Source organism: Babjeviella inositovora (genome assembly GCF_001661335.1).
Source record: "Babjeviella inositovora NRRL Y-12698 unplaced genomic scaffold BABINscaffold_2, whole genome shotgun sequence".
In the NCBI taxonomy this organism is placed as follows: Eukaryota; Fungi; Ascomycota; class Pichiomycetes; order Serinales; genus Babjeviella; species Babjeviella inositovora.
This window is the reverse complement of record NW_017566839.1, coordinates 1534674-1559528: the sequence shown is the minus strand read 5'-3', so window position 1 is coordinate 1559528 and position 24855 is coordinate 1534674. Positions and strand designations below refer to the sequence as shown.

Below are 24855 nucleotides of genomic sequence, written 5' to 3'. Positions count from 1 at the left end.
CTACAAGGGAGAATGTGTGGAGTCTCATAATTGTCGTTTTTGTGAGCTGAGTTTGGTCTTAGACGTCGTATTTGAGAAATGCGGAGGTCTTATATAAGTGTGGCCCTGCCCAACAATCGTGCATACTATTGGACTGCATAGAATCCAGGCATCATGTAATCGTTCTGCTAGAGTATCTCCTAACTTTGTTGACAGCTTGCCTTCAAGGTTCAAATTTTATATAGTCCCATAGAAGACTTATCGGTACCTAGTTGGCCTATCAGGAGTCCCTTTGGGCTTTAGCTTTTCGGTCATTATCTGGTATGCGACAGACATGAGCCATCCCTCATTTCCCTTTTGGGAAGAGGCCTTTTTCACGTTTGAGCACGCGGCTCTAATTTCATGCATCCGTCTTAACCAGGGGCTCCTAATTCAGATTTAACACCGATAAGAGTCTTGCCATAACTAGGCTTTGTGTGGAGTCTATCGCTTGTAAGCTGTGTTTCTGTGGGATAATTCACAGTCAAACGCCTAAAAAGGATTATACTGGTGGATGCTTCCTCTCACATTCATATCTAACATGGTGGGTCATAGGCCATTGATTACCTGTTGTAGTAAAAGTACTGTAGATGCTCCATTCTGAATGAAGCTATGGGTACCCCCATCTTAAGCGAGGCAGGGTTTCGCCAGCCGGTCTATATAAAGGCCGGCTGACCGTCTTCTCGTATATCTAGTTCAAATCTCCTGCCTTGAGATGTATTCCAATAAAAGTTCAGCCTTCAGAGATTTTAAAAGATTCCGGCGAGGGGGATAGTGGCCCCTTTTGCATCACACTAAAATCGCCTTATTTATCGAATAGATAATCAGCGGCATCTTCTCGCTTTGTATAATGGGAATCCTAACCCAGTTGTAACAAAAAGCTGTAGAAAGCTGCCTGAAGGGGGTTAAGTCTAGATTGAGGAAACGGAATATGTATAACCTGTATCTAAACATATCCGGAGCACTCCACTATATAAATACCCAAGGGCTGCTCGAAAAATCACATCTCTTACCCCCCCAGTCACCCACCCCCAAAAGATGAAAACCCCATGGCTCTTTGCACTCCTTGCGTGCACCTTCACCAGGGCCCAACCGCTAGACCAGCATGTCTTTGTGCACCCCGACCTTGCCATCCTAAACCAAATGGAACATCGCCTTGACCCCGCACTCTGGCAGGAGCTTGCAGCCCTCCCCCAGAAAACCCTCCTCGACACAATTTCGCAGTACCAGAAAGGGGAGATGGTCGCCAAGTCAATCGAAAAAACGAAAATCCCCTTGGAGTTTCCGTATCACTCGCTCCGCGTGACCAATCCAGAGGGGTTGGGTATCGACCCGAGCGTGAAACAGCACTCTGGGTACTTGGACATCCTGGACGAAGACAAACACTTTTTCTACTACTTTGTGGAGTCTCGAAACGACCCCTTGACTGACCCTGTGCTTTTGTGGATCAATGGTGGCCCCGGGTGCTCGTCAATGACGGGACTATTCTTTGAGCTCGGGCCGGCAAAGATCTCGCAGGGCTTAAAGCCAATTCACAATCCCCACTCGTGGAACTCCAACGCCAGCGTAATCTTCTTGGAACAACCCGTGGGTGTGGGCTACTCGTACTCGTCGGGGTCAGTGATTTCGACTGAAGCCTCTGCCGCCGACATGTACGCATTCATGGAGCTCTTCTTCGCCCGGTTCCCCCACTTTCGTCTGAACAACTTCCATATCTCGGGCGAGCTGTACGCGGGCCACTACATTCCGCAGTTTGCGGCAGAAATCTTGAAGCACCCACACCGGACGTTCAACTTGAGCTCGGTGATTATCGGAAACGGAATCACGGACTCGCTCACGCAGTACGCGTGGTACGAGCCTATGGCCTGTGGCCGTGGTGGCTACCATGCGGTACTCTCACCAGAGAAGTGCGCATCCATGCGCGCAGCGTATCCTGCCTGTGCCCAGCTAGTACAGCATTGCTACGACGACCCCTCGGTATTCACGTGCGTTCCGGCGGACGTCTACTGCCTGGAGCATATCAAGGGTGCGCTCACCCAGGAGACGGACCTCAACCCATACGACCTTCGTAGAAAGTGCATGGGCGACGGTTGCTACGTGGAGGGTGAGTATATCACGGCTTACATGAACTTGGACGAGGTGAAAAAGGCTCTAGGGGCTGACACCCACCGGGTGTTTCAGCTGTGTAGTAATGACGTGCTGCAGGGTTTTATAGGCTCCGGCGACCGCACCAAGCCGTACATGCAGTATGTTGCCCAGGTTCTCGACGCCGGGATCCCAGTGTTGCTCTACGCAGGCGACAAAGACTATCAGTGCAACTGGATGGGCAACCTTGCGTGGGCCGAAAAGCTTCAATATAAGCATCACAAACAGTTCCACAAGGCACAGTTAAGACCGTGGTATAACGGGGAGGTAAGGGCCGGGGAAGTGAAAAGCTATGACAAATTCACATACTTGAGGGTCTTTGATGCCGGGCACATGGTTCCGTTTGACCAGCCAGAAAATTCGTTGGATATGGTGAATCGGTGGATCGCGGGAGACTATCTGTTTGGGTATTAGAGACTGGGGTTTTAACTGACGAAACTTTGCTGAATATTTATTACTCGGTTCTCATCGATTTATTTACTGTTTTGATAACTTTCTAACTAGGCTTAGAAAGAGAGAGCAAAGTGCGACTTATATATATTCAGGCTGTGGACTGGATTCAGTTGTATCTCTGAATTTCTACTCGAAATAGAAAGACTGGCAGGGCAGCTACGTGACCTCTGGTGAACTTTCTATTCTATCTAGCGTTAAATGACTATATAGTAAGCATATTTTGCCTAATAAACCTACAATAGACTGGAATTAATGAGTCTAGACCATCGCATAGGAAGCTACTATTATCCTTATCCAGCTCCTTTATATCCTGGTATTTGAAAGTGACTCCCGGATAATAACTAGACACTCTTCTGTTTGGTTAACCTTCGGGCGCGATAGTCTACCTGGAAACCTGCTGGAAGCTCTTCAACACGTTGATGCGCTTCTGGAAGGTGTCCTTCTTGTCCTGGACGAGGCTGGCACCGGACTTTTCCAAGATCTTGCCTAAACGGGTCTGCTCTCTGGTGTAGAACTCCTCCTGGCCGTTCAACGCCTTGTTGATCAACTTAACATAGTAGCTGCTGGTGTCCCATTTGGCCATCCAGTCGTCGTTTTCAATCTCACTGGCCAATTCGGCCAACTCCGCGTGCACGTCGTCGCCGGCGTAGATCTCCTGCAACTTATCGTGTACCTTCGTAATTACACCGGCATGCGGAAGCAACTCACCGTCGAGGTATCTGTACAAGTGCGCTCTGGCGTTAATGTACTCGACAAAGGTTGGTAATGAGCGGCCAGACAAGTACGGTGTCGGCTGTGGGTCCACACCGTCGAAGAAGAGGATTGTTGGATACGACTTGATGTCGTAGGTACTCCTGATCCAGGAGGTCTCCTCTTCGTCTGTGGTCTGCACGACCCCGATGGTGATGTCGTCATGGGCATAAACGCGTGCCACCTCCTCAAACTCCGGGTGGAGGTTCTTGCAGTGGCCGCACCAGGAAGCGGTGATCGCAATCAACGACGGTCTGCTGCTCTTCAACACCTTGGCCTCGAAGTTGGCGTCGAAAAGACGCACTACCGGCGCAGGCTCTGGCTTTACCGGCTCCAGCTTCACCGGCTCCAAGCTGACCTTGGTATGCGCGAGCACGAAGCTGCGCATACTTTCCATATCTCTGCTGCCTTCGAACTCGATAATATCCTCCGGCTTAAGCCCACCGTTCTTGAACAACTTGATCGTAGGGTAGCCCTCGATGGAATACCGCTTGGCGTACTTGCCATACTTGTCGCCGTCAATCTTGACCACCTGGACGTTGTCTGTCTTGGAATGGAACAACTCTGCGAGTTCCTCGTACTGTGGGAGCATCCGCTTGCAGTGGGAGCACCACGATGCGTAGAACTCCACCAAGGTGTGTTTGTCGGCCTGGAGCACAACCTCGTCAAAGTTCTTCTTCGTGAGCTCGAGTACGCCTTGCGCGGCCACCGCCGTGATGAGAAGCGTGAAGAGGGAAAGAAGGGTAAATTTCATAGTATCTAATAACTAACGAATAAAGAAGTATATTGGTTGTAAATCAGAATATGATCAGCAGATAAGAATGGGACGAATTGCTAAGCATAGTTTGATGGTATATGCACGACTTCCTGAATCTTACTAAGCAGCCGGCACTATCGGAGCTCCATCAGTGGCAACTTTTGAGAATTTACGAGACTGCCTTGTATAACAGAGACCTTCAGATTAATATTACATTTATAATTAGCATAATAACTTCACCTCTTGCTCCTCAGTACGGGTCAGGTACCCATGGGAGAGGGTGTTAATCATTTGTTATTTGCTGCCTTATTCATATTACTTGACCGTATCCTAGGAGAATATACAAGCAGCTAGTCCCGTGAAGTGCTTCGGCAGACTTTCCCCTTCTAAGCCATGGCTCAGATCAGCCGTCCTATCTCGATATCATTCGAGCTGTTCTACGTTTGCGTTAAAAACAGATATATTTCAGAATATAAAAGTAAAAAGGTTAATAAGACCATCTTATTAGAACAGAACCCGGAAAAGTAATAATGTACAGAAGACGCGGCATGGCCGGATCAGTTGAGAAGTAAAGAGCGTAAGGCGGGAAGCACTTACAATTCTTGGGAAGCCTTGGCGGCAGCCTTACCGGACTTCTTTGGCAACAAGTTCTGGTGAATGTTTGGCAAGACACCACCCTGGGCGATGGTGACGTGACCCAACAACTTGTTCAATTCCTCATCGTTTCTGATGGCCAACTGCAAGTGTCTTGGGATAATTCTGGACTTCTTGTTGTCACGGGCAGCGTTACCAGCCAATTCCAAGATTTCGGCAGCCAAGTACTCCAAGACAGCGGTCAAGTATACTGGAGCACCAGAACCAACTCTCTGAGCGTAGTTACCCTTTCTCAAGAGTCTGTGGACTCTACCGACTGGGAAAGTCAAACCGGCCTTGGAAGAACGGGAAGAAGAGGCCTTTTCAGAACCACCGGCTTTGCCACCTTTGCCACCAGACATTGTATGTATTTGTATGTGTTTTGAGGAAATTTAAAAAAGAGTTTGTAGAAGCTTCGTGAAGAACAACAACAAACAGATATTTAATTAGAGATTGAGAGGAAAAATTGAAACAGAAAGGTGGGAGAAGGCAGCTTATATATGCCGGCGACCGGCAACCTGTTCAAGGGCCGTAGAGCTGCGGGATACAAAGTGTTGTTGTTGTTTGTTGTTGTTTAAGTGGAAAAAAAGAAACCAAGGTGAGTCGAGAGTTGGCGCGTAATGGTAAGTACACGCAAACGCGAACTTTTCCTAACATCAGACACAAGACATGACAGACACAGCTTGTTTACCTTTTGGGTCTGTACCGCCGCTACAGAGTATTGGTTTGTAAGGGGGGACTTATCAAGGACACACGATTATCTGTCACCCCTTTATCTGGTTTCTCTCTCCCTCTCATTTAGTAGAATATCTTCCTTAGCTGGTGCTTTTCCTATCGGATGATACCAATATCCCCTATATCTTGTATACTGATCCGTGGTATACTCTGTTAACCTTGAAGGTGAAAGGTGATAGGGAAAATGCGTTATGCGTGCGGTTACCATTACGCGCCAGCTTTCTTCTGTGTTTTTGTTTACGAAAGACACCGCAACTAAGTGTAAACAAAAACATGCAAGTGCTCAGGTTTCGCTCGCAGGGAGTGCACCGCCCAATACGCGCCCGTCCATGAGGAAGCTTCCCCTGTCACGTTCGGTCCGGCTGCGTTCTGCTCGATCGTCTATAAAAGACTCGGAATGCCCACTTTTTTTAAACAAATCTACTCTCGGTTCTCACCCCTTATAACCTACATAACTATTCACAATGGCCCCAAAAGCTGAAAAGAAACCTGCCGCTAAGATCCCAGCCGAGAAGAAGCCAGCTGCTAAGAAGACTGCCTCCTCCACCGATGGCCCAAAGAAGAGATCTAAGACCAGAAAGGAGACTTACTCTTCTTACATCTACAAGGTGTTGAAGCAGACCCACCCAGACACCGGTATTTCCCAGAAGGCCATGTCCATCATGAACTCTTTCGTCAACGATATCTTTGAGAGAATCGCCACCGAAGCCTCCAAGTTGGCTGCCTACAACAAGAAGTCCACCATCTCTGCCAGAGAAATCCAGACCGCCGTCAGATTGATCTTGCCAGGTGAGTTGGCCAAGCACGCCGTCTCCGAAGGTACCAGAGCCGTCACCAAGTACTCTTCCTCCTCCGCTTAAGTTCGGACCATGGTTGATATGTAACATACTTCGCGGTAATCGCCCCTTCTCTTCACGTGTATATTAGTTTAACAACAAATTTGGTTTTGAAACGTCTGTAGCTTAATTTGAGAATCTGTGTTTTTGTTATGTGGCGGAACTAGGAGCATCCTCGTCGGTGGCTGGTCTACAAGTTTAGCTGTGTGAACTGTCAAAGTATACTATACACTGATTATTTATCCCAGCTCACGACGTGTATAAATTGCCTGTTCTAACCAAAGGATACCAATAGTCTGCTATATCTCTATCTAGCTGTCCATCCGGGGGCTTAGCACGGCGTCTGGAAGTGGTCTACTGAGAATTCCTGGCCTCCAACTTCTCCTTTACAACTCTGACCTTGTCAGCGGCAGTTTGCGCCTTGTCGATTCTGGTTCCGACTCTGATGTCGGTTTGAACTCTAACAACTTCCAACTCGTTGTGGCACAACTCGTGTAGCTCGCCAATCAATTGCATGACTTCGTCCCACTCGCCCTCCAACGTGGTCCCGGCACTGTGTAGGGTGTACTTGACGCCGCTCTGAGCCACATAGTTGACACAAGCAGTCACGTAGTCACTCACTGACGCCGTAGGGGTTCCGATCTATCCAAGGTTAGACTGGCTGACTGACTTTCAGGGTAGCAGGAAAGGTACTCACCGGAATAATGCAAATATCGGCAAGGCAGTGTAATTTGACCATTGTGGGTATTCTTAATTTGTGAGGGTTGTATGAAAATTATGATTGTAATGACAAAGGTTTTCTTTTCGATGTGGGGGTTGATCACGGAGCGCGCAGGAAATCGCCGGCATAGAGGGGGGTGAAAAGCCTTGTAAGAGCATAAACTATGCGTTCTACGGATCGTTCTGATATATCCTGTATATAAATAAATGGGGTCCATTCGATGCTCAATATAGATATCAGATAGCGTAATTGTATACCTATACTGGTATTGTAGTAAAGATGCCATTTAACTAAACGGAAGTCGGTGTCCATTACCTCTGATAAGCGGATACCCTGTCATCGTATCCGCCTCAGTATATGAGGCCACCGACTACCCCTCTCTCGCGTATATCTTACAGGTGGAAAGTATTCTCTTTTAGCTAGCTAACAGTATCCTTTATTACCTACTAGATATACCACAGGTATAGTTTCCCAGGGTATATCCTTAACCGTAATCAGTATGTTTGGACAGTTAAATATATATTACCCATAAATATAAATTATTATAGTACCCACCTGTTATATGTATCAAACTGAAATTTAATATTTATAATTAATATTTATGTATAATATAAATTAGATTTTATTATACTGCAAGTCCATTAATAAATTCTAAGCGTTATATTGAACTGGAAACTGATATTGAACAATGTCTATTATTCATTGGTTTGTACTACGGTGGGCCAACGCCAACATAAGCTTCAGGTGACAGTATTCATTAATTGAGAGCTAGCCTTTTAATCCTTCAAATATTTTCATATATCAGAAACTTGACCACTTAGAAAAAAGAACAGAAAGAGGCAAACAAGTCGTACTATACATCGTTAAAGGCAAGGTATCACTACTCATTCGTTTGTGTATCCATAGTGAACAATGTTCGGAGGATCCTATTAAAGAGAAATGTCAGAGTAAACCCTCGCTAAGGAACAGGGGCTTTTAATAAACGCAACTCGGGCTAGAACAGCTAGGATATAAGATTAGAGGGAGGCTATATATTCTCTTTAACATGCAAACTCTTGTAAGTAGTCGCTATGTATCACCCACGGGGTCTATCCAAAGTTAATATCGAACGACATCGGATAGCCCTCCGCCATGCTTGATACATAGACATATGAGTCATTTCCGCTTACAAGTATGAGCGAGTATTAGCATAGACAGATATCTCGGTGGCCTAGGAGTCTTTAAGGATATTGACGAAAGGTACTTTGCCTAAACATCTAGAGAGTTTTTGCAAACTAGTGGAGCCCCAGCGGGGTATGCCTACCACAAAATAGGTCCCAACATCCATAACTCGGGGTGGCCAAGTTGGCTAAGGCGCGGGACTGTAATGTTAAATTGAAATCCTGAGATCGGGTGTTCGAATCACCCTTCCGAGATATTTTTTCGTTTCCCTCCTGCGAGGGACGAACCGGCAACCTTTTCTTTATTATAATCTGCTCCAAGACACAAGATCTGCAATATCTGAATGTCGATGCTACTCGATCATATTTCAGCCAATTGGCGATGGGCTGTGTGTGCCCCAGTAAGCACACGGGGTTGTGGCTGTATTTCCCATGGGGTACAGGGACTAGATATTCTTACATCCCACTGAAACCTACACGCTCAAAATCCTGTTTCGCTCCGCTGGAACCTACTTCCTTAATGTCCCTTTCCTTCGGTCTACGATATTGAAGCTGTTTTACTATATCCATCAGCCGTCCCCGAAACATTGTCCGTGAGCGACTGACCTGCACACAGCTCGACGTCTCTACGCGGGGAAACATTCTCCGGGCTGCACGAGGGGGCGCCGAAAACGGAGGGTAAAGAAAAGTACAACGGGAATCTTATTGTCAGGCGACAAACACCTTATCCGACAGCCATCCTGTCTACATCATATTAGTAACGCCCTCAGTCACATTGTCTACACCATATTGGTAACGCCTCCAGCCTGTTGTTTGCCTCTCACTTCATTTGCGCCTTCAACCATTGAATTTTCCCTTTCCATGAAGTCTCAAAAGGGTATCGCCATCGTGTTGGGTGACTCCCCGCAACAAAAGTCACATCTCCTCGGTGTTAACTCCATCCAGCACAATCCAGACTCGCAGGACATCTTCACGGCCGGACGTGAGGGCAGCGTGTTGCAATGGTCACCGAAAACCGTCACGCAGTGGGACGAGCCGGTCACCACGGATGACCGTATCTCTTCCATCGCTGCCAGAACCACCAGCTTGGACTTTGACTACTCGGATGACTACTTCATCGAGTTGGAAGATGCAACCATCCGGATGGAGCATAGCCAGCCGCGGAGCCAGGACTACGACGTGGTGGAAAAGTACAGCATCCATTCGGACTGGATCAACGACTTGAAGCTTATGAACCACAACCAGCTCCTTGTGTCAGCGTCGCTGGACCTCTCCATCAAAATGACCAATGTCCTGGACAGTTCTGGCAGCACCACATTGGGGGTTCACGACGACTACGTTAAGGCGTTATCCAACCCTTACAAGGGCTCGCCTAGCTCGCCCATCATCGTCTCCGGGGGGCTTGACAAACAGATCGCCGTCTGGGATATAACCAAGCAAAAAAAGGTGACTAGCTTCGTGAATCCCCACCCTCGCGGGTCCATCTACGCTCTTGCCTCGCACAACTCCTTGATCGCGTCGGGGGGCCCGGACAATATTGTTGCGCTTTTAGACAGCCGCGTGTCCCAGGATTCCGCCACAAACCTGTCGTTAGGGATCAGAAAGTTTACTGGCCACCAGGACACGGTTAAGGCGTTGGTTTTGACCGAGAAGTACATTCTCAGCGGTTCGTCCGATTCCTCCATCAAGCTCTGGTGTCTCAGAACGAACAAATTGGTAAAAAACTTCGAGTTCCACAACGCCCCGGTGTGGTCGTTGTGCGTGAACGAGACGGATGTCGTGAGCGGTGATATCAACCGGTTCTACTCGGGCGACAAGCTCGGCAATGTAGTCATGTCGGACATGAGCTACTACAACCACCCGTCACTCTTTGAGGCGTCGAACGATGGGGGCGATTTTGACTTTTCCGCCATCAATGATGCCTTAGGCATCCACACCATCGTCTCACAAAACAACCACTGCAGCGGGATCTTGGATATCCACGCGATGGGCGATGGCACCTTGTGGTCCGCCACCAACAACTCGCTCAACCACTACTTTTTGCCAAGGACAGAGGCCTTGCAGAATTACCAGTTGGCAAAGAACGTGGAGTTGGTCAAGTCTGGTGGTGATGTACTGGCTGTGGCTGCCGGTAACGACTTGGCAAGTTTGTTGTCGTCGGACGATGAGGAAGTGTTCCACCACCCCCTCCACGGGGCAAAGTCAATCAGATCCATGAGCCTGAACCCCGGGATGACAGTGTTTGGAATCGGACAGATCACGACTTTGGACCAGCAGTTGAACAACGAAGACAGGAGCCTGCGCTCCGGGTCGAACCACAACACCGACGACGAAGACGACGAGGAAGAGGAGGAAGAAGAAGAGGAGGAGTTTGAAACCATTTTCCTATGCTCTATGGGTGGTGCCTCCACGGAATTCACCACGTTCCCTACTGGAGAGTCCGATGACGACTTACTCTATGGGTTCGAGGTGGACATCATCCGCGAGCCGTTGCCGTGTCCGGTGCAGATTTTCCGGGCCTTCAACGCCAAGCCGTTTGAATCCTTCCAGGCGCTCTCGGATAACGCGTTGCTCAAGGCAATTATCTTGAACAACAGACGCACCGTGATGAGCTTGACCAACAAGGGCCAGGTGTTCTGGTGGGACTTGCTCACCTTCAAGAGAACAAAGGCCACGTTGATCAAGGTTGACGAGAATGACTACGCCAACGACGACCAGCACCGCCACTCTTTGTTGATCGAAAAGTTTGACAAGCTTGTTTCCGAGAACCAGCCAAGCGAAAGCGTACCGCAGTGGTGCAAAGTGGAAACCAAGGGTGGGAAGATGGTGATCTCATTCAACCAGAACCAGTACTTGGACGCAGAAATATACTGGGACGAGTTCTCTACCAATTACACGTGGGACGGCTACAATAGTGAGACGCCCCGGAACGGTGATGAAAGAGTTTCTCTCGCCAAGATCATTTTTGGCAGCTTGTTAAAGCCGTTTTTGGATAAGGAAATCCAGTTAGACGAAGCCTTGAGATTCAATGAATTGACTGAGTTGAAGAAGGACCCACAGAATGTCATCCTACCAAAGACTGAAATGGCCCCACCGATTGTGGATCCTACTCCTACGGCCAACATCGACAAGGGGGATAAAAAGTTCAAGCTCTTTGGTAGAAAGAAGGCCCCCACTCCTCTGGCGCCAGTACCCGTCCCAGCCCCTACCGGCACCCCGAATGGTAATCCATGCAAAAGCGATTCATCCGAAAACGCCGCCAGCACTAAGTATGACATCAGCAAGGACAACATTTCCACGATGCTCGCGGAAGTGCGCGAGAAGTACATGCACCAAGACGTCTCTCTCGAGGATTCCTTGTTGGCGGCGGTAGAGGCCCCGGTCATTCCCAATTTGCCTAACACCGCCAAGATCATCGTGCAGGAAAACCTTAACGGTCTTGGTAACTCGATTGACTTGTTTTGTTTTTCTGCCGCGGATTTGGAGACGAGATTGGACGATCCTGCTTTCATGAAGGGCGTGAGAGATGGCCTTCCACGATGGATAGGTGAGGGGTTTTTGATGAACAGTTTCCCTGAAAAGGAACAGCCTAAGATTGGCTTCGTCGTTCGAGAGAAACTTGAGGCCGGTGCCAAAAAGGGCGACAACTTGCCAGCCATCGACCACTCCAACGTAAAATTGAACGCGACCCACTCCTTACGCGTCAAAAAGCTTTTAACCCACATCACCGACCGCTTTGAAAGCAAAACGCCGGAAATGAAGCTTAACCAGCCTCCAGAGGAATGGCTTGAAATATACTGCAACGGTAAGGTATTGCCGTTGGATATGACATTGATGACGGTAAAGATGACGATTTGGAAGAGTGGTGGTGACATGGTATTGTACTATAAGAAAAAAAGTGAGATTTGAGGCGTATGACAAAGGGTACATAGAAATACGATATATCTAAGACTTAAACCTTGTATTGCCAGTGGAAAAGAAAAAAAAATAGTAGAGGTTGCGATGTTCAAAGAAACAACCTTGGCGGTTGAGCGAACCTCCGGGGATTTCATTTAGTCGGGTACCCGGTAACATAAGTCAGGGAGGGTAAAGGCAGATACACTTAGTTAGTCTCAAATTCGGCACTGGGTAGGTCGCTGGGGGATTAGAACTTTCGCCACCGGATATCAGGAGATGGAATGTAAAAGGGAATTGTTTGTCAAAAGTAATAGATTGAGAAAAGGGTGGGTCTCAAGCGGTTAGCACGCCAACAAGTAAAAGTAAAGTGGCGTCGGTTTAGTGAAGGGAAACATGGGATACCTTTCTGAGAAACAGAAAATTTTACCACTGAATTAGGTTGCTGCTTTCGAAGGCCAAAAAAGGCTCTCAGAACAAGGATTTTTGAAGTGCTATCAAGTGAATGTGTCACCATCATTTTGTAATGTTACGTGAATCATTTCGGCGATAAAAACTCGCAAATCCCTCAGATAGAGTGTCATGGTTCAAATACCTGTACCGGTACAGAAGGATATAATTATATTTCTCCGCTCTTTGTAAGAGTAATATAACGCATACTGTTTCGAAGTTTGGACTTTGGATAGATGCCACATAAAAACATAGTGGACACTAGGGGTGCGATATTTGACTTAGACCACATAAAGGTTTGAAAGCACTCAAAATCTAGCCGTCATACGGGAAACCCACAGGAGCTCGTGGACTCCAATAACAACAATTCCAACAAGAGTATTTAGCCAAGTATCGGTTATCGGAAATATAAGACATGATATCAAGAACCAAGGCCTCCAAACACACAGACTCAGGAAGAGGAAAAGTTAATACAGTGAAGAGCTAAAGAATGGTATATATACGCGGTGATTTCATAGTAAAAAGTTCCAAGCCGAGTTCATAATCAATATCAGGATACTCAATAGAAAACATAAATGATTCCATCGAAGGCAGAAGGCGGTAGGATTTTTTGCCGCTATAAAACGCAGCTATCATCCAGATGGATAAACCCCACCTCTGGTTACGTAAAACCCAAGGATGGTAAAATCAGAGTCATTATCAAATGAAGTGTAAAGATCAAGGTGTAAAAACCGTGGGAATTTCATATTAGATCCACGATTAGAAGGAGATAAAAAAATGCTCGTAAAATACGTATCACATAAATAATACAAAAAATTCCCAAGACTGTGCCTTGAGAACAGGTATCCTTTGACATAACTAAGGAAGGAGATATGAGACAGAAACCTCATGAAACATAGGCTCATTAGCATAACAGGGGTCTAGAAATAAAAATCATGGTATATAACACATCAAAATACAAACATAAACGGCTACCAGAATAGAAACACTATTATGAAAAGGTATTGCTTCACGGGACAAAAGGGTACCCATACACAAATCGTTGGGGTATATCAAATAACGGAAAGATTGTTATTTGTCATCGACGGGGTGAATAAGTATCGCAGAGCGAGATATCTATCTCTTTCAAAGATTAAGACAAAAGCCGGATATACGGTAAAGGAATACTCCACTACTTTTATATTTTTGACATATTGTCTCAGATCCGTCTATATTTAGCCTTATTTATTGGTATTCGGAGAAAATAACCACAGGGCAATTACAACGGGGTTTTACCACTGGGATCCCATAAAGGATCCTGCGTTCATCCTGTTAGTATAAATATTCGAGAGGGAATCCTATTTTGCCTTGCCAAGTTTTACTTACCCTAGGAATTATCATATAGAAAACATGGTCGAAGTTACCAGAGATATAAAACGCAGGCAAAAAAGTGCAAATTACTGACATGAAAAGGTGTATCACATCAATAACCTCTTACAGGGTGATAGTGAATCAATAATTGAGCAAAACAGCACCTGGATGCAGCACTAGCAATAGATATGCGTATAAAATCATTGCAAGTGCGTAAATAAACTAGCATGCGGTTCAACTCAGGAACAAAGAAAATATGAGTGAATAATCCACATTCAAGGTTTAGCCAATTTCGTATTAGAACTGGCCATTTACATTTAGGATCAAATGCTACAATCTTATCGCTACTCTTAAACTACACCTAGAGCAATAATACTTGGATGAACATATAAACAAAGAAAAGGTAAGACAACATGAAATAGGTTTTATGACGAATCAATCCTTCTAGGAGTATTGCCAACACCTGACAGGACACATGTGGTTAAGAATAAAAATAATATTGACCCTTACCTACGTTTACTATTGTAGAAGTAGGTAGGTACTGTATCACTACAATAGTAGCGGAAACATAGAGTATGGTTGACATGGGTAAGGAATGCACAAAATCAATTCGTATTATACAGTATAAATAACATTGTAATACCACAAGTCAGTTGACTATTTAAGATGCTTTACGTAATTTTAAAACTGGCTAAGGCCTACAACTGCAATTTATAACTCCTCCTGAAACTGGCCTATATCCTTGGCTAAATTTTTGCCTATTTTAGTCACTTTCTACTATACATAACGACTTCATAGATTAGCATGTAAAAACTAGAGGTAAATAATCTTATAAACGGTTCTTTCTGTTCTCTTCACAGATTCTAATAGTACTATAGGTACAATGGTGTAATCCTACCAAATTTACTTACTAGTTCCCTGGATTCTCCTCAACACTTTTATGCAATTGCACGCAAAAGAATTCATCGTTCATTGTATCTATATATCCATTAGGTATCATCAAATAGCGCCTGGAAGAGTAGTTCTTGGGAGTAATCTCAAATTTGGTAAAGGAATATAGAAAGGCAATACTCAGAGATATAAAATTCGGGGAGGAAGACTGACTCTAAAATTTGTCAAACAGCGAGCTTTCTATTTCATTATTATCATATTGTTTAGTATTAGTCATTATCCTAGAGTCATCAGCTGGGAGACTTCTATGCTATTGCATACTTTAAGGCGAACAGCTGGTGGATTACTTATATAGATATTCGAATGGTTGGATGCCTGAACACGACTTGAAACCTTGTACCATGGCGGCAAAAACAATTATTGAAGATCCTAAAATTTTATTAATCTAATGCTATATAGCGGTAAGTTTGAATTTGAGTCATCAAAGTAATATACTTTGCACATACGTATATGAATAATTGCTATTTAAATCACAACTGTCATTTCTACCTTAAGTTTGATGGAAGACAACCTCAGGAGTGTCAAATATAGTGAGGAGTGACTATTATTAGAGTATAAAGATATACAATCTAGAGTCGTCAGATAGCCAAGACCAGGTCAGGCTTATGTCTAAACCGTTTTAAAGCATATGGTTAGTTATTTACCAATCTATGAACCCATATCTTTATATAGGTAATTAGGCTTAATATATCATTACGTCCCAGATATGAGAAAATGTCACAATAATCAGATACAACTGATATTGGCAGAGCGTAGTACAATTTTAGCTTGACATCCAACTCAAAACATGAAGACGAATTTACAAACTAATGCGAGAAGGCTATTATCATCAACATGTAGTCTCTTTAGAGAAATAAATAGCACTATTGACCCAAACACATAAGTATTATGTTGGAATAGGATTAAGTGTACTACATATTCTTGAATATACAAATGATATTGAATTAAGGATTTCTCAGTCTCCATACGAATATCCCAGGATGTTAAATTGTATAGAAACACGCAGGCTGATTTTTTATCACTATAGATGTCTACATTTTGAAAGCTCAAGGAAGATACTAAAATTCAGTATTGTATAGATGCATCCCTTCGTATGGTACCAAAATCATATCAAGTACCTATATGTACACTATCCACAGATAATTATTTGCTCCTTGTGAGGTGTTATTGTACGGATCTAGGACTCACTGACTATTCCACCCCATACATTACTCAATAAATGAATATGTATCAAAGTAATTCAGTCTAGAGTACGAGGAATCCTGTTTAGAGATTTCATTCCCCCATATTGTGGCTATTATTACTAATAATGAGCCATAGTAGACTCTGTTGCACTCACCCTTGAGTACTTTATACATTGTACACCCATACTTGAGACTATCCTACGCGGAACTGAATTGAAGAATCGAATATTACCTCACGAGTCTGATATGATGTAACAAAAAGTTATCATACAGAGTTATGACTTGGAGATTAGTACACTAATATTGTACGTAGAACTTAGTCCTAAACGATATTACCCCAGAGATATGTGTGCAGTTATGTAAAGTGTGATGAGCAGTATTGCTTCGGAAAGCTTCGCACTCTCGAAGGGGGATCTACTTCGTAGTGCGATGTTTCTTTGAGATATTCCTATGTGTATTCATTATTGTCACTCATTTTAACATTATATTGCTAGCCTATAATATAGTGGTTCTTCTGTAGTTCAGTAGTATAATGATGCTGATAGTTCTTGTATAAGAGAACAATATTCAAAGCAAGTATCAATCATTTATTTGAGTATTACATTATGTGTGGTGTCTTAGAGTAGATATGTTGGTATAAATACGGCTTATAGTTCATGCTCTGTTCAAATACTTGGTATGTAATTTCAAATTATCTCCTTCACTGTTTTACGGGAGCATTACATACCTATAGACAGATATAGTTATATAATAGCCTCTGTTTAAAAGCCCCATTCCCGTAAAAGGTTAGTAACTTAGTAAGTAAACTGTTGATCTCAAAGATGTTTAAGGAGATCCATTGAAGCGCAAAATATGATGCGTCATCACCATTTGTAAACGAAGTATCTTTATGCTTCGTTATGTTTGATAAAGATAAAGAGAACGTGTGTTCTGCTATCTTATAGAGATTCATGCGTGGATAGACAACTTATCGCGTTGAAATGCGAAAGTTGTGTCTCGTAATGCCGAGGGGGGCATGGAAAACCGGGCGTATTAGTAGTTCTCTCAGAGTCAAGTTACTGTCATGTGTTTCAAACCATTCTATACTAGTAATACGTCTATGATCCAACTATATTGATCAGGATAGCTAGAAGAGTTACTGTTTCGAAAGACCTACATATAGCCCCAGGTTTACTTGATGACATCCACCTATGGTTTCATTCTGTTTTTCACAATTCTTGTCTGTTCTACAGTTACGCCTGTCAGATACCTCTGTAAAGGCTCCGTTTGACTATCTCTATCACCCCGCATCGCTATTCGCACGAGTATAGAGAGTCTTTCTATATCTGTTATGATTCTTCCTCTGTCTATTGTTGTTTATCTTATTACAGGTGTATAAATGTTAGCTTTCAGGAAAAGATATATATGTACGCATTATACTATATTGGATAATCGGACAATTGGCTAGGATATATGTATTTAAGCAATAGTACATCCGAGTACTGATCCTCCGAATATTTGAATAAAATACCATATTAGCCAGAAGCTAATTGCCCCTCGAAAGGTATCCACTATTTCCGATTTAGTGTCGTTGAAATGCAAGCTCACAAGTGAGGAGTAACAACTAGTAAATATGGTAAGGAGTAATAGTCAAAGTAACCTTAAGTAGTAGCAGAAATCAAAACCCCAAATTCTAACATCACTCCACCATCTTAGTCGCTTATTATATCTGAAGTAACCAGCTGACATATGGTATTGAATATCTACTTACTTAAACAATGGATACATTATGCAGCGCATGTTACCAACACATTAATTGCATAGTAGAAGTCAACATATATTTCAGTATACAACTGTGATGATATATGTTACAAAATGAAAAGTTTATGGCATTTCAGTAATGACTTGGAGGTTGTGGAAGGTATGCGGTATAACGGAGTATTCTGGTTGGGATATACTGGGTACTACTTATGACGTTTAAGATGTCCCTAATGTGTTTCTACCGGGAGGTTATTCCAAAATATACGCGTACGATCTGATCATCGTTTCACTCCACGTATTCTGTTTTTCTTTTCCCAGACGGTTATCCAAACCCACTAATAATATATCTTGACTTATCTCATTCAGACTATACCTGCCAGAGACTCCTGGTCTACCAGCTTTGAAAGTAAGTCGTGTTTTGATATTTAAGCCATTTTCAAATTGATTATTTTTAAGAGGAGGATGAATGGAACCCACCCAAGTCTGACTTTTGCTACAAACACTTGCGATCGACTCTCATTTTGATCTAGCTGAGCATCCACTATTCATACCAGGTATGTTTATAACGACATTTCGCCTAAACCTGCCTCACATCAACGTAGAGATGTTACTTGTCCCGTGTGCCCGATTGAGCTACGTGCGAAGAGTTAATATGGATGTATATGTTTTACTTTGAATCCATTTTGTCCTTTAGACGTCTTTTAGAATCCTTGTTAGCTTCTTGGATACTTTAAAATATTGACTCACCACTCTGGTTCGTGGCTTGGTTACTATTCTTTCTAAATATTGCGTGCTGTAAGAACATATGTCTACTGTCAGAGCTTTGTAGTGGAAACACAAATGATATAGCATTTATCGAACCTTAATCTTTAGTTTCAATGGTTCCTGGATTTTCTTGAGTTATTTAGTAGCATTCAAGTTCTTCTCCTGCTCATGGGAGAGTTTAGTGCTGTTTTATGAAAAAAGTGACATGCAGCTAGATGGTAATCGAAAGGTCGTTTTTACTTTTATGTCAGAGTTCGCCTCCGCTTTACACATCTAACAACTTACCGCTGTGATATCACGCCCTACCCTAGCTTACTGTAATTAACACCTTTGAGCTCCTTTACTTATGCAACGCCAACTATTAAATCGCTATCATCGGTATATGTGTCTAGGATCAATCCTAGCTTCTATCTATTTAGTTTTATATGCTATGAGTAAAGCTCAGGGCTTGTGGGGGAGATTGGAATTTTCTACGTTTGGTTTATTCGCATATACGGGTAAGCTGAGGTGGCTGGTTGAATACCTTTCCTTTTACATTGTACCAAATCTATGCGGTTTCTGAGTATTATTGTGCTAATATCGATTTTCATCTTGTGATGAGCCGTTTCTAGCTCTAATTCTTCTCGCTGTGTATCTTGTTAGGTTGGGAAATTTTTCAAGCTCCAATGCCTGTAGTTTGCGGTTTTTCTGCACCACTATTTATTTAGATTGTCAATTTTATTGCTTCTAAGTTTCTGTAGTTCATCTTATTTTGTCTCGCCTTATTAAATACTTGGTATTTTAAGAGCTACCCTGATTTAATTTTCTCTGCCGTTATATTGTAATATGGCTATTGGTCCTGCTACTCCTCCTTGTCCACGCTTATAAAGGCCAGCCTCAATGCTCAATGACCTTTGTTTGTTGCAACCACATTGCTGTTCTATATTGATCAGCTTACTGTTTATTTTGCACCCTCTAGCGTAATATTAGCGTCTGAGCGGGCTGAGAAAGTACGGTTTTGCAGTTCACGACTGGCCACCTCGATCAATTTAAGAAACTTCTTTCGAAATCCTTTCTTGATCTCCGAATCAGTTGGCATGGTTCTTTGTGTGCACCGGGTAGCACGTTTATTCGGTCTATTGGATATCTTTTTTGGATTGGTGTTTTTTGTTTGTTTGTTTGTTTTTTTTTTGATTTCGATGCTCAATTTGCTTATCAAAGATAGGCTCTCATTTTATTATGAGTCGTCGATTAAGATGATGTCTGGCGACCTATTTTGACGTATTTGCTTTGTTCCTGTTCCTATTGGTATTCAAATTCTAAATCTTTGGAGGTGTTAATCTCGTTCATACTTGATTGCCGAATAACATTTTCGTGCGGTTTCGTAATTTTATGAATATCTAGTTTTGTTCCTATCGTTTACCATTCAAATGGCGTTTACTGTTTAAGCCCCAGGTTTTTTTAGAGTTGGCTTGCGGTATAATTTTATAGGTTGAGCCCGATACCTTACACGATACCACTGACTCCACTGACCCCATGTATACAAGGGTTTCAAAAGTTGGTATTATTCTGGACCCAGTTTGACTGCCGTAGCACGTGGCGTATTTTCACCGGTTATTCCTGTCTCAGCTTATAGGCCCCAATACAGCGACACGAGTTACCTGGGTGAGCATTCTTGGTATCCTAAGTGAATGTTCTTGGTTTCCTTGGACTTATACTGTGGTTAAGAGCTTAGTTAACGAGGTGTTTTATCGATTACCTACTCTAACGATTAGGATACTTTTTTGATTTGTTGTCGTATTTAGCAACAAGGAAAGGTATCCAAAACCTACCGAATCGGATTTCTAATTTACAGCTATCCAGTCGTCGAAAAACATAGGTCGATCATCCAAGGCGATACCTTGTGGTCTACCAACGCAACCGAGGCTGCAGAATGCATTTCCACTTTCCCAGAGAAATTTGTTACCAATCGCTTTTGACGGGTTTCTAGGCGAATACAGTTGAAGCGGACGCTCTGATGTACACGCTAAAGCTCCGAAAATATTCCCAAAGCATTACTACGTTTGCCAAAAATCACTATTTCTGCGTGTACAGAAGAAACTCCTTCTTTCTCTTTGCTAGCTACTTCTTTGGTATGTCCCGAGAGAAACTTATGGGCCATTCTAATATCTTTTGTAAATAAATAGTCATTGCGGGATCTTTTATTTTTTTGGCAATAATTGAGTAACCATCGTTATTCGCCTGGACGACCCGCAGATAGCTTCGTTTTCTCTTTTCTTTTTCGCGCATTCCTGGTCGTGCAGAGATGTAGCCCGACCGGCGAAACTTACCTTTCGCTTTAAGCAAGACTTTGTCTCACTCTTACAGGAAGCTCCGTCAATTAGTACAGCCATGAGCTATCCCAAGGCTGTTGTTTTTGATCTAGACTACACGTTATGGCCTTGCTGGTGTGATACCCACTTAAGGCCTCCAATTATGCCGCATGCAAGTGGTAGATCTATCACCGATAGCGCAGGGATGCAGCTAGAGTTTTACCGGGACGTCGAGTCAATCATTCATGAATTGAGAGAAAACGGTGTCCTATTGATTGCAGCCTCCCGCACCGCGGCCCCAAAATTGGCCAAAGAAATATTGACGTATTTGAAGGTCACGGATCCTGCAACGGGACAGAAGGTGTCGTCAATTCAGATGTTTGATACCTTGCAGTGGGGACAAGGGACCAAGATTAACCATATCAAAAAGGCGTGTGCAACCTTGGATATATCATGGAAGGAACATAGTCTCATTCTCTTTGACGATGAGTCCCGCAACAAGGACGTGCGGAAAATAAACGTGCAGTTTGCACACGTCCCTGACTGGGACAAAGGCTTAACCAGGTCTATCTTCGACCGTGTATTACAGGAGTGGCGAGAAAACAACCGCCAAGGTGGCATGAAGTCGGCATCCAGCGATTAATGCCAAGGCTTCTGCATCCAAGCTTGGTCGGTTGTGTTTCCCCGAACTCGGTCCCAGGAACTCATACTTTATAATAGTTTTCATCTAAATACTTTAATTACCACACCTAATCCAACAGGCATTCACTGAGCATCCATTACTCGGCGTCCGGTTCTGGTTGGGAGTCCTCAACTATATCCTGCTGAGCAGGAGTCGGGCCATCAGCTAAATCTTCTCTTGTTTGAATGCTTGGGGAGCCACTCACTGTGCCTACTTTTTCGATGGTCTCAGAAGTTGGTGCTTTGGTTGGTTCCGATACGGCCAACGCCTCGGTGGATGGTGCATCGTCTTGGTCGGCCTTTTGTTCCTCCTCGTCTGTTTCTGGTTTGTTTGTCTTTTGTCTCTTAGCTGCAGGGACTTCAGTGTCTGTCTCTGCTTTTAACGACAGGTGCAGCTGCTTGGCTGAGTACGCCACCATATCTCTGTGGTATCTTGCCTTGTCTTCCTCGTATAAGTTGTAATATGGCTTACTTTCCTCCTTGGTTAGAGCTTTCCACTTCTTTGCCAATTCCTTTGACAAGTCGGCAAAGTTTGAGATGGTTTTCTTGGTGTTGTCCTTCTCAACTTCGCAGAACTGCAAATATGGATTTGTGGGCCTCTTGGGAATAGATGGGTCTCTGTATTTCGCACCATTTATGGTGTTTGCGTCATAGATGGAGGCAACGTTGAATTCACTATCAATCTCGTCAAGGATAACATTCTGTTCGAGTTTCTCCGTTAGAACCGAGTATTCCAATCTCAACCGTTTAATGGATGATTTGGTTCTGGCTAACGCGATGGTGGCTATCTCATTGTTCTCTTCAATTTCCATGATTCGGTTCTTTAACTCTATGCATTTGTCCTTGTACTTTTCTTCTGTAAAGGTGGAGACTGTTAGTATCTCTCGGCTGGTTTGCGGTGGAGAATACATACCCTCAGCAAGTGGCACAGAGTCTTGAGTTGGGGCTACTTTTCCTCTCATTGGGATGTGTGTGATCGATAGGTGCCTATTAAGAGGGTTGCCCAGCTCTGATGGGCTACATAGGCCCGGTTATATTTGAAGTTGGCATTAATCCTGGAGCGCGGTTTCACTACGCGTTCGTTATTATTTCGCACGGAATATGGTATTTCTATACTCTCGGATCCAACCACCTTGAATCCGTGACGAATTTACAAGAGCGGTTTCATCGCAACATCCTACAGGCCATGTAAATAGTCGTAAAGTGGTATATATTGTACATCCTAGCCTCTCTACCACATGTGGCTTGCCGAAAGACTAGAATAGCAGAAACCTCGAGGTTCTGCCATGATACAGACGAACAGGATCCCGTAGCGCATGCCACAGAGCCTGGCCAGTAGGAGAATGGAAGTACTGAGAAAATGAAGCTGTCTGGACGGCGAGAAACAGATAATGTAAGATACAGAGTAAACCTTTGAGAACAAAGATAGGCTGTTACATAGTGGGGTCCGGAGCCAATACCTCAGCATCGCTTATAGTCTGCGATTCAAAAGGAGTTGGTTTTCAATGACTTTTGATAGATAATGAGGTTTGCTAGGAACATCTTTGTTATATTAAATCTCTTTAATAAGGGAACTAGCCAAGGAGACAAGATCATTAGTAGGAGCATCTTCAGGAGCAAAAATTTCTTTCTTGGTTGTTAGTCAGTAAGTTCGGGGTCAAATAGCTGCAAGGGAAGGTAGCAAAGGTTGGTTGTTTCTGTATCAGTAGAAACACGCGCCGAATGCACCTTACTCAATGATAGCCTTGTGGAAATAAAAGCACGTACACTCTCTAACCATTCCTTCAACTCAGTGTGCGACCACTGTTCGACTTCACCCTGTGGTGCGGTGTAAGAAGTTACTGAGCGAGAATGGGCGGCCTCCTCTTCATCGTGGGCCTCATCGGCCAATTCGTTATCCTCTTCCTCGCCGCTTTTGGCGGGTTTTTGGTATTTCGTATCCTTAGGATTGCTCTTTGGGTTAGATAAAAGGCCAAAAAAATTCTGTCTCAAGTGTGGGAAAGTGTTGAGCAATAAAAATCCAGCGCCCACCACAACCGCGGCGGCACCAGCGGCATACTTATAGCGCCGGTTTTTGTTGATAGATCTGGATGCCATGCTGGATATAATCACTAATGGGTTTAAATGAGAGAATTTAAATCAACCGACAATGTAATTAGGGTGTGGCCGGGTGTTGGAATCTCCTCCACAGTTTTGCTAGGTTGAAATGAATAAGCATAAGAAAAATTGTTTCGGTGGACATGTGATAGACATAATAGGATATTGGGGTGATAAGCCGTTGGTGGTCACACGTCTCGTAATAAATTACCGCGTATTTGATAAGGAAACAGGGCTTCAAACCCCTATAAGGTTCCGAACTCCGCAAAACGGCACGAGCTGCGTACAGACTTGAACCGAGGTCGTGTGTGCTTAGCGTGGGGTAGCCCTGGAAAATGCCTCCAAACGAAATTTACCGTTTGTTTTCAATCAATCCAAAGCCCCTTCCAATTAGTTCTAGTTCTGCTTTTTTGATTTAAATATTCAGGGTTTGCCTCTCTTTCAGCGCTTATTCCAAAGACGCTTGGTGGTGCTTGGCTGTGAAGACAGAAGCTGCCCATAACGGTAGACCTTGAGCGCTCGCAAGCTTTCTTTGGTGGCTTCAAACACAGAAAGGTCAAAGTTTTGTAAGTATATCTATTTCTAATCCCGTTTTAACCTGCTTTTGCATATTCAAAGATGTTATATAAACAATAAGGGTCTCACGCTGTCCCTGGTGCGATTTCCTGGGGTAGTTGTTTGCCGGGTCTCGCTTTTAGAATACTTAATTTTCAGTCTCACTCTCGCCTTTCCAACAGACGAACACGGTCAAAACCAAGTCCCATGCAAAAGCGGTGGGGAGAAGAAGCAGATTCGGGTAAAAAAAGAGAATGCGCCAGCCCGGAATCGAACCGGGGGCCCAACGATGGCAACGTTGGATTTTACCACTAAACCACTGGCGCTATTTCCTTGAAATTCCTGCTCTCACCATGAACTGATCGCACCATAGGAGATTTTATCTTAGAGTCCATCGTGTTAATGATTTATACACTATTGTCTTCTGGTTCTCATGTTGATTTTTAGTAATCTGCTATTTGTTGAAATCCGTTCCTGTACACAGTTGATGTCACAGGACCGTTTAGTGTGTTTGAAGTACTCCATAAAAGGGTATATTATGCCCTCATTTTTACTTATCCTTGGTATTATAATTAACGAGTATAACTAATTAACATATTCGTGACTTTGCTATCTTACCTAAGAACAAGTAATTTATTATACACCAACTATTATCCACCACGGATGCCAACGTTATTCAGTAGTGGGCT

The 24855-nt window shown here is 43.8% G+C and overlaps 9 protein-coding genes and 2 non-coding genes across 11 annotated transcripts; 5 read left to right on the top strand and 6 right to left on the bottom strand.

Annotated features, from left to right (window-relative positions):
* Positions 1 to 1257: 1257 nt before the first annotated feature.
* On the top strand, positions 1258 to 2577 carry BABINDRAFT_32983 (S10 family peptidase; the record flags this gene model as incomplete). The annotated part of the gene is made up of 1 exon (XM_019131613.1): positions 1258 to 2577. The coding sequence occupies one exon, from the start codon at positions 1258 to 1260 to the stop codon at positions 2575 to 2577; it is 1320 nt and encodes a 439-aa protein (XP_018987387.1).
* A 439-nt stretch (positions 2578 to 3016) lies between these two features.
* On the bottom strand, positions 3017 to 4108 carry BABINDRAFT_23667 (uncharacterized protein; the record flags this gene model as incomplete). The annotated part of the gene is made up of 1 exon (XM_019131316.1): positions 3017 to 4108. A coding segment is annotated over one exon (1092 nt), but the record flags the coding sequence as incomplete, so codon positions are not given.
* A 465-nt stretch (positions 4109 to 4573) lies between these two features.
* On the bottom strand, positions 4574 to 5349 carry HTA1 (Hta1p). Its single transcript, XM_019132115.1, has one exon. The coding sequence runs from the start codon at positions 5116 to 5118 to the stop codon at positions 4717 to 4719; it is 402 nt and encodes a 133-aa protein (XP_018987385.1). The 5' UTR covers positions 5119 to 5349; the 3' UTR covers positions 4574 to 4716.
* A 606-nt stretch (positions 5350 to 5955) lies between these two features.
* On the top strand, positions 5956 to 6391 carry HTB1 (histone H2B; the record flags this gene model as incomplete). The annotated part of the gene is made up of 1 exon (XM_019132114.1): positions 5956 to 6391. One exon carries the CDS (start codon positions 5956 to 5958, stop codon positions 6349 to 6351), a length of 396 nt encoding a protein of 131 aa, XP_018987384.1. The 3' UTR covers positions 6352 to 6391.
* Positions 6392 to 6515: 124 nt separating this feature from the next.
* ECM15 (Ecm15p) lies at positions 6516 to 7066 on the bottom strand (the record flags this gene model as incomplete). The annotated part of the gene is made up of 2 exons (XM_019132113.1): positions 6516 to 6969; positions 7025 to 7066. The coding sequence occupies 2 exons, from the start codon at positions 7064 to 7066 to the stop codon at positions 6682 to 6684; spliced, it is 330 nt and encodes a 109-aa protein (XP_018987383.1). The 3' UTR covers positions 6516 to 6681.
* Positions 7067 to 8377: 1311 nt separating this feature from the next.
* Positions 8378 to 8463, top strand: BABINDRAFT_t85. The gene has a single exon. It is a non-coding gene; the product is annotated as a tRNA-Tyr (tRNA).
* A 516-nt stretch (positions 8464 to 8979) lies between these two features.
* On the top strand, positions 8980 to 12179 carry BABINDRAFT_160258 (uncharacterized protein). Its single transcript, XM_019128135.1, has one exon. The coding sequence runs from the start codon at positions 9070 to 9072 to the stop codon at positions 12115 to 12117; it is 3048 nt and encodes a 1015-aa protein (XP_018987382.1). The 5' UTR covers positions 8980 to 9069; the 3' UTR covers positions 12118 to 12179.
* Positions 12180 to 20912: 8733 nt separating this feature from the next.
* Positions 20913 to 21476, top strand: BABINDRAFT_165550 (Mg-dependent acid phosphatase; the record flags this gene model as incomplete). Its single annotated transcript, XM_019130349.1, has 1 exon — positions 20913 to 21476. The coding sequence occupies one exon, from the start codon at positions 20913 to 20915 to the stop codon at positions 21474 to 21476; it is 564 nt and encodes a 187-aa protein (XP_018987381.1).
* A 436-nt stretch (positions 21477 to 21912) lies between these two features.
* BABINDRAFT_25800 (uncharacterized protein) lies at positions 21913 to 22344 on the bottom strand (the record flags this gene model as incomplete). Its single annotated transcript, XM_019131366.1, has 1 exon — positions 21913 to 22344. A coding segment is annotated over one exon (432 nt), but the record flags the coding sequence as incomplete, so codon positions are not given.
* Positions 22345 to 22709: 365 nt separating this feature from the next.
* BABINDRAFT_160256 (uncharacterized protein) lies at positions 22710 to 23705 on the bottom strand. The gene is made up of 2 exons (XM_019128134.1): positions 23282 to 23705; positions 22710 to 23144 (listed from the first exon to the last, which is right to left on the bottom strand). Exons 1-2 carry the CDS (start codon positions 23609 to 23611, stop codon positions 23067 to 23069), a joined length of 408 nt encoding a protein of 135 aa, XP_018987379.1. The 5' UTR covers positions 23612 to 23705; the 3' UTR covers positions 22710 to 23066.
* Positions 23706 to 24421: 716 nt separating this feature from the next.
* Positions 24422 to 24492, bottom strand: BABINDRAFT_t75. Its single transcript has one exon. It is a non-coding gene; the product is annotated as a tRNA-Gly (tRNA).
* Positions 24493 to 24855: the final 363 nt, after the last annotated feature.

Excerpts from the sequence above, each read along its gene's own strand:
- HTA1 (XM_019132115.1), bottom strand. The coding sequence starts at position 5,118 with ATGTCTGGTGGCAAAGGTGGCAAAGCCGGTGGTTCTGAAAAGGCCTCT.
- BABINDRAFT_160256 (XM_019128134.1), bottom strand. The coding sequence starts at position 23,611 with ATGGCATCCAGATCTATCAACAAAAACCGGCGCTATAAGTATGCCGCT. Across the intron at positions 23,145-23,281 it reads TGAAGGAATGGTTAGAGAGT|AAAGAAATTTTTGCTCCTGA; the intron begins GTACGTGCTTTT and ends CTAACAACCAAG.
- BABINDRAFT_160258 (XM_019128135.1), top strand. The coding sequence starts at position 9,070 with ATGAAGTCTCAAAAGGGTATCGCCATCGTGTTGGGTGACTCCCCGCAA.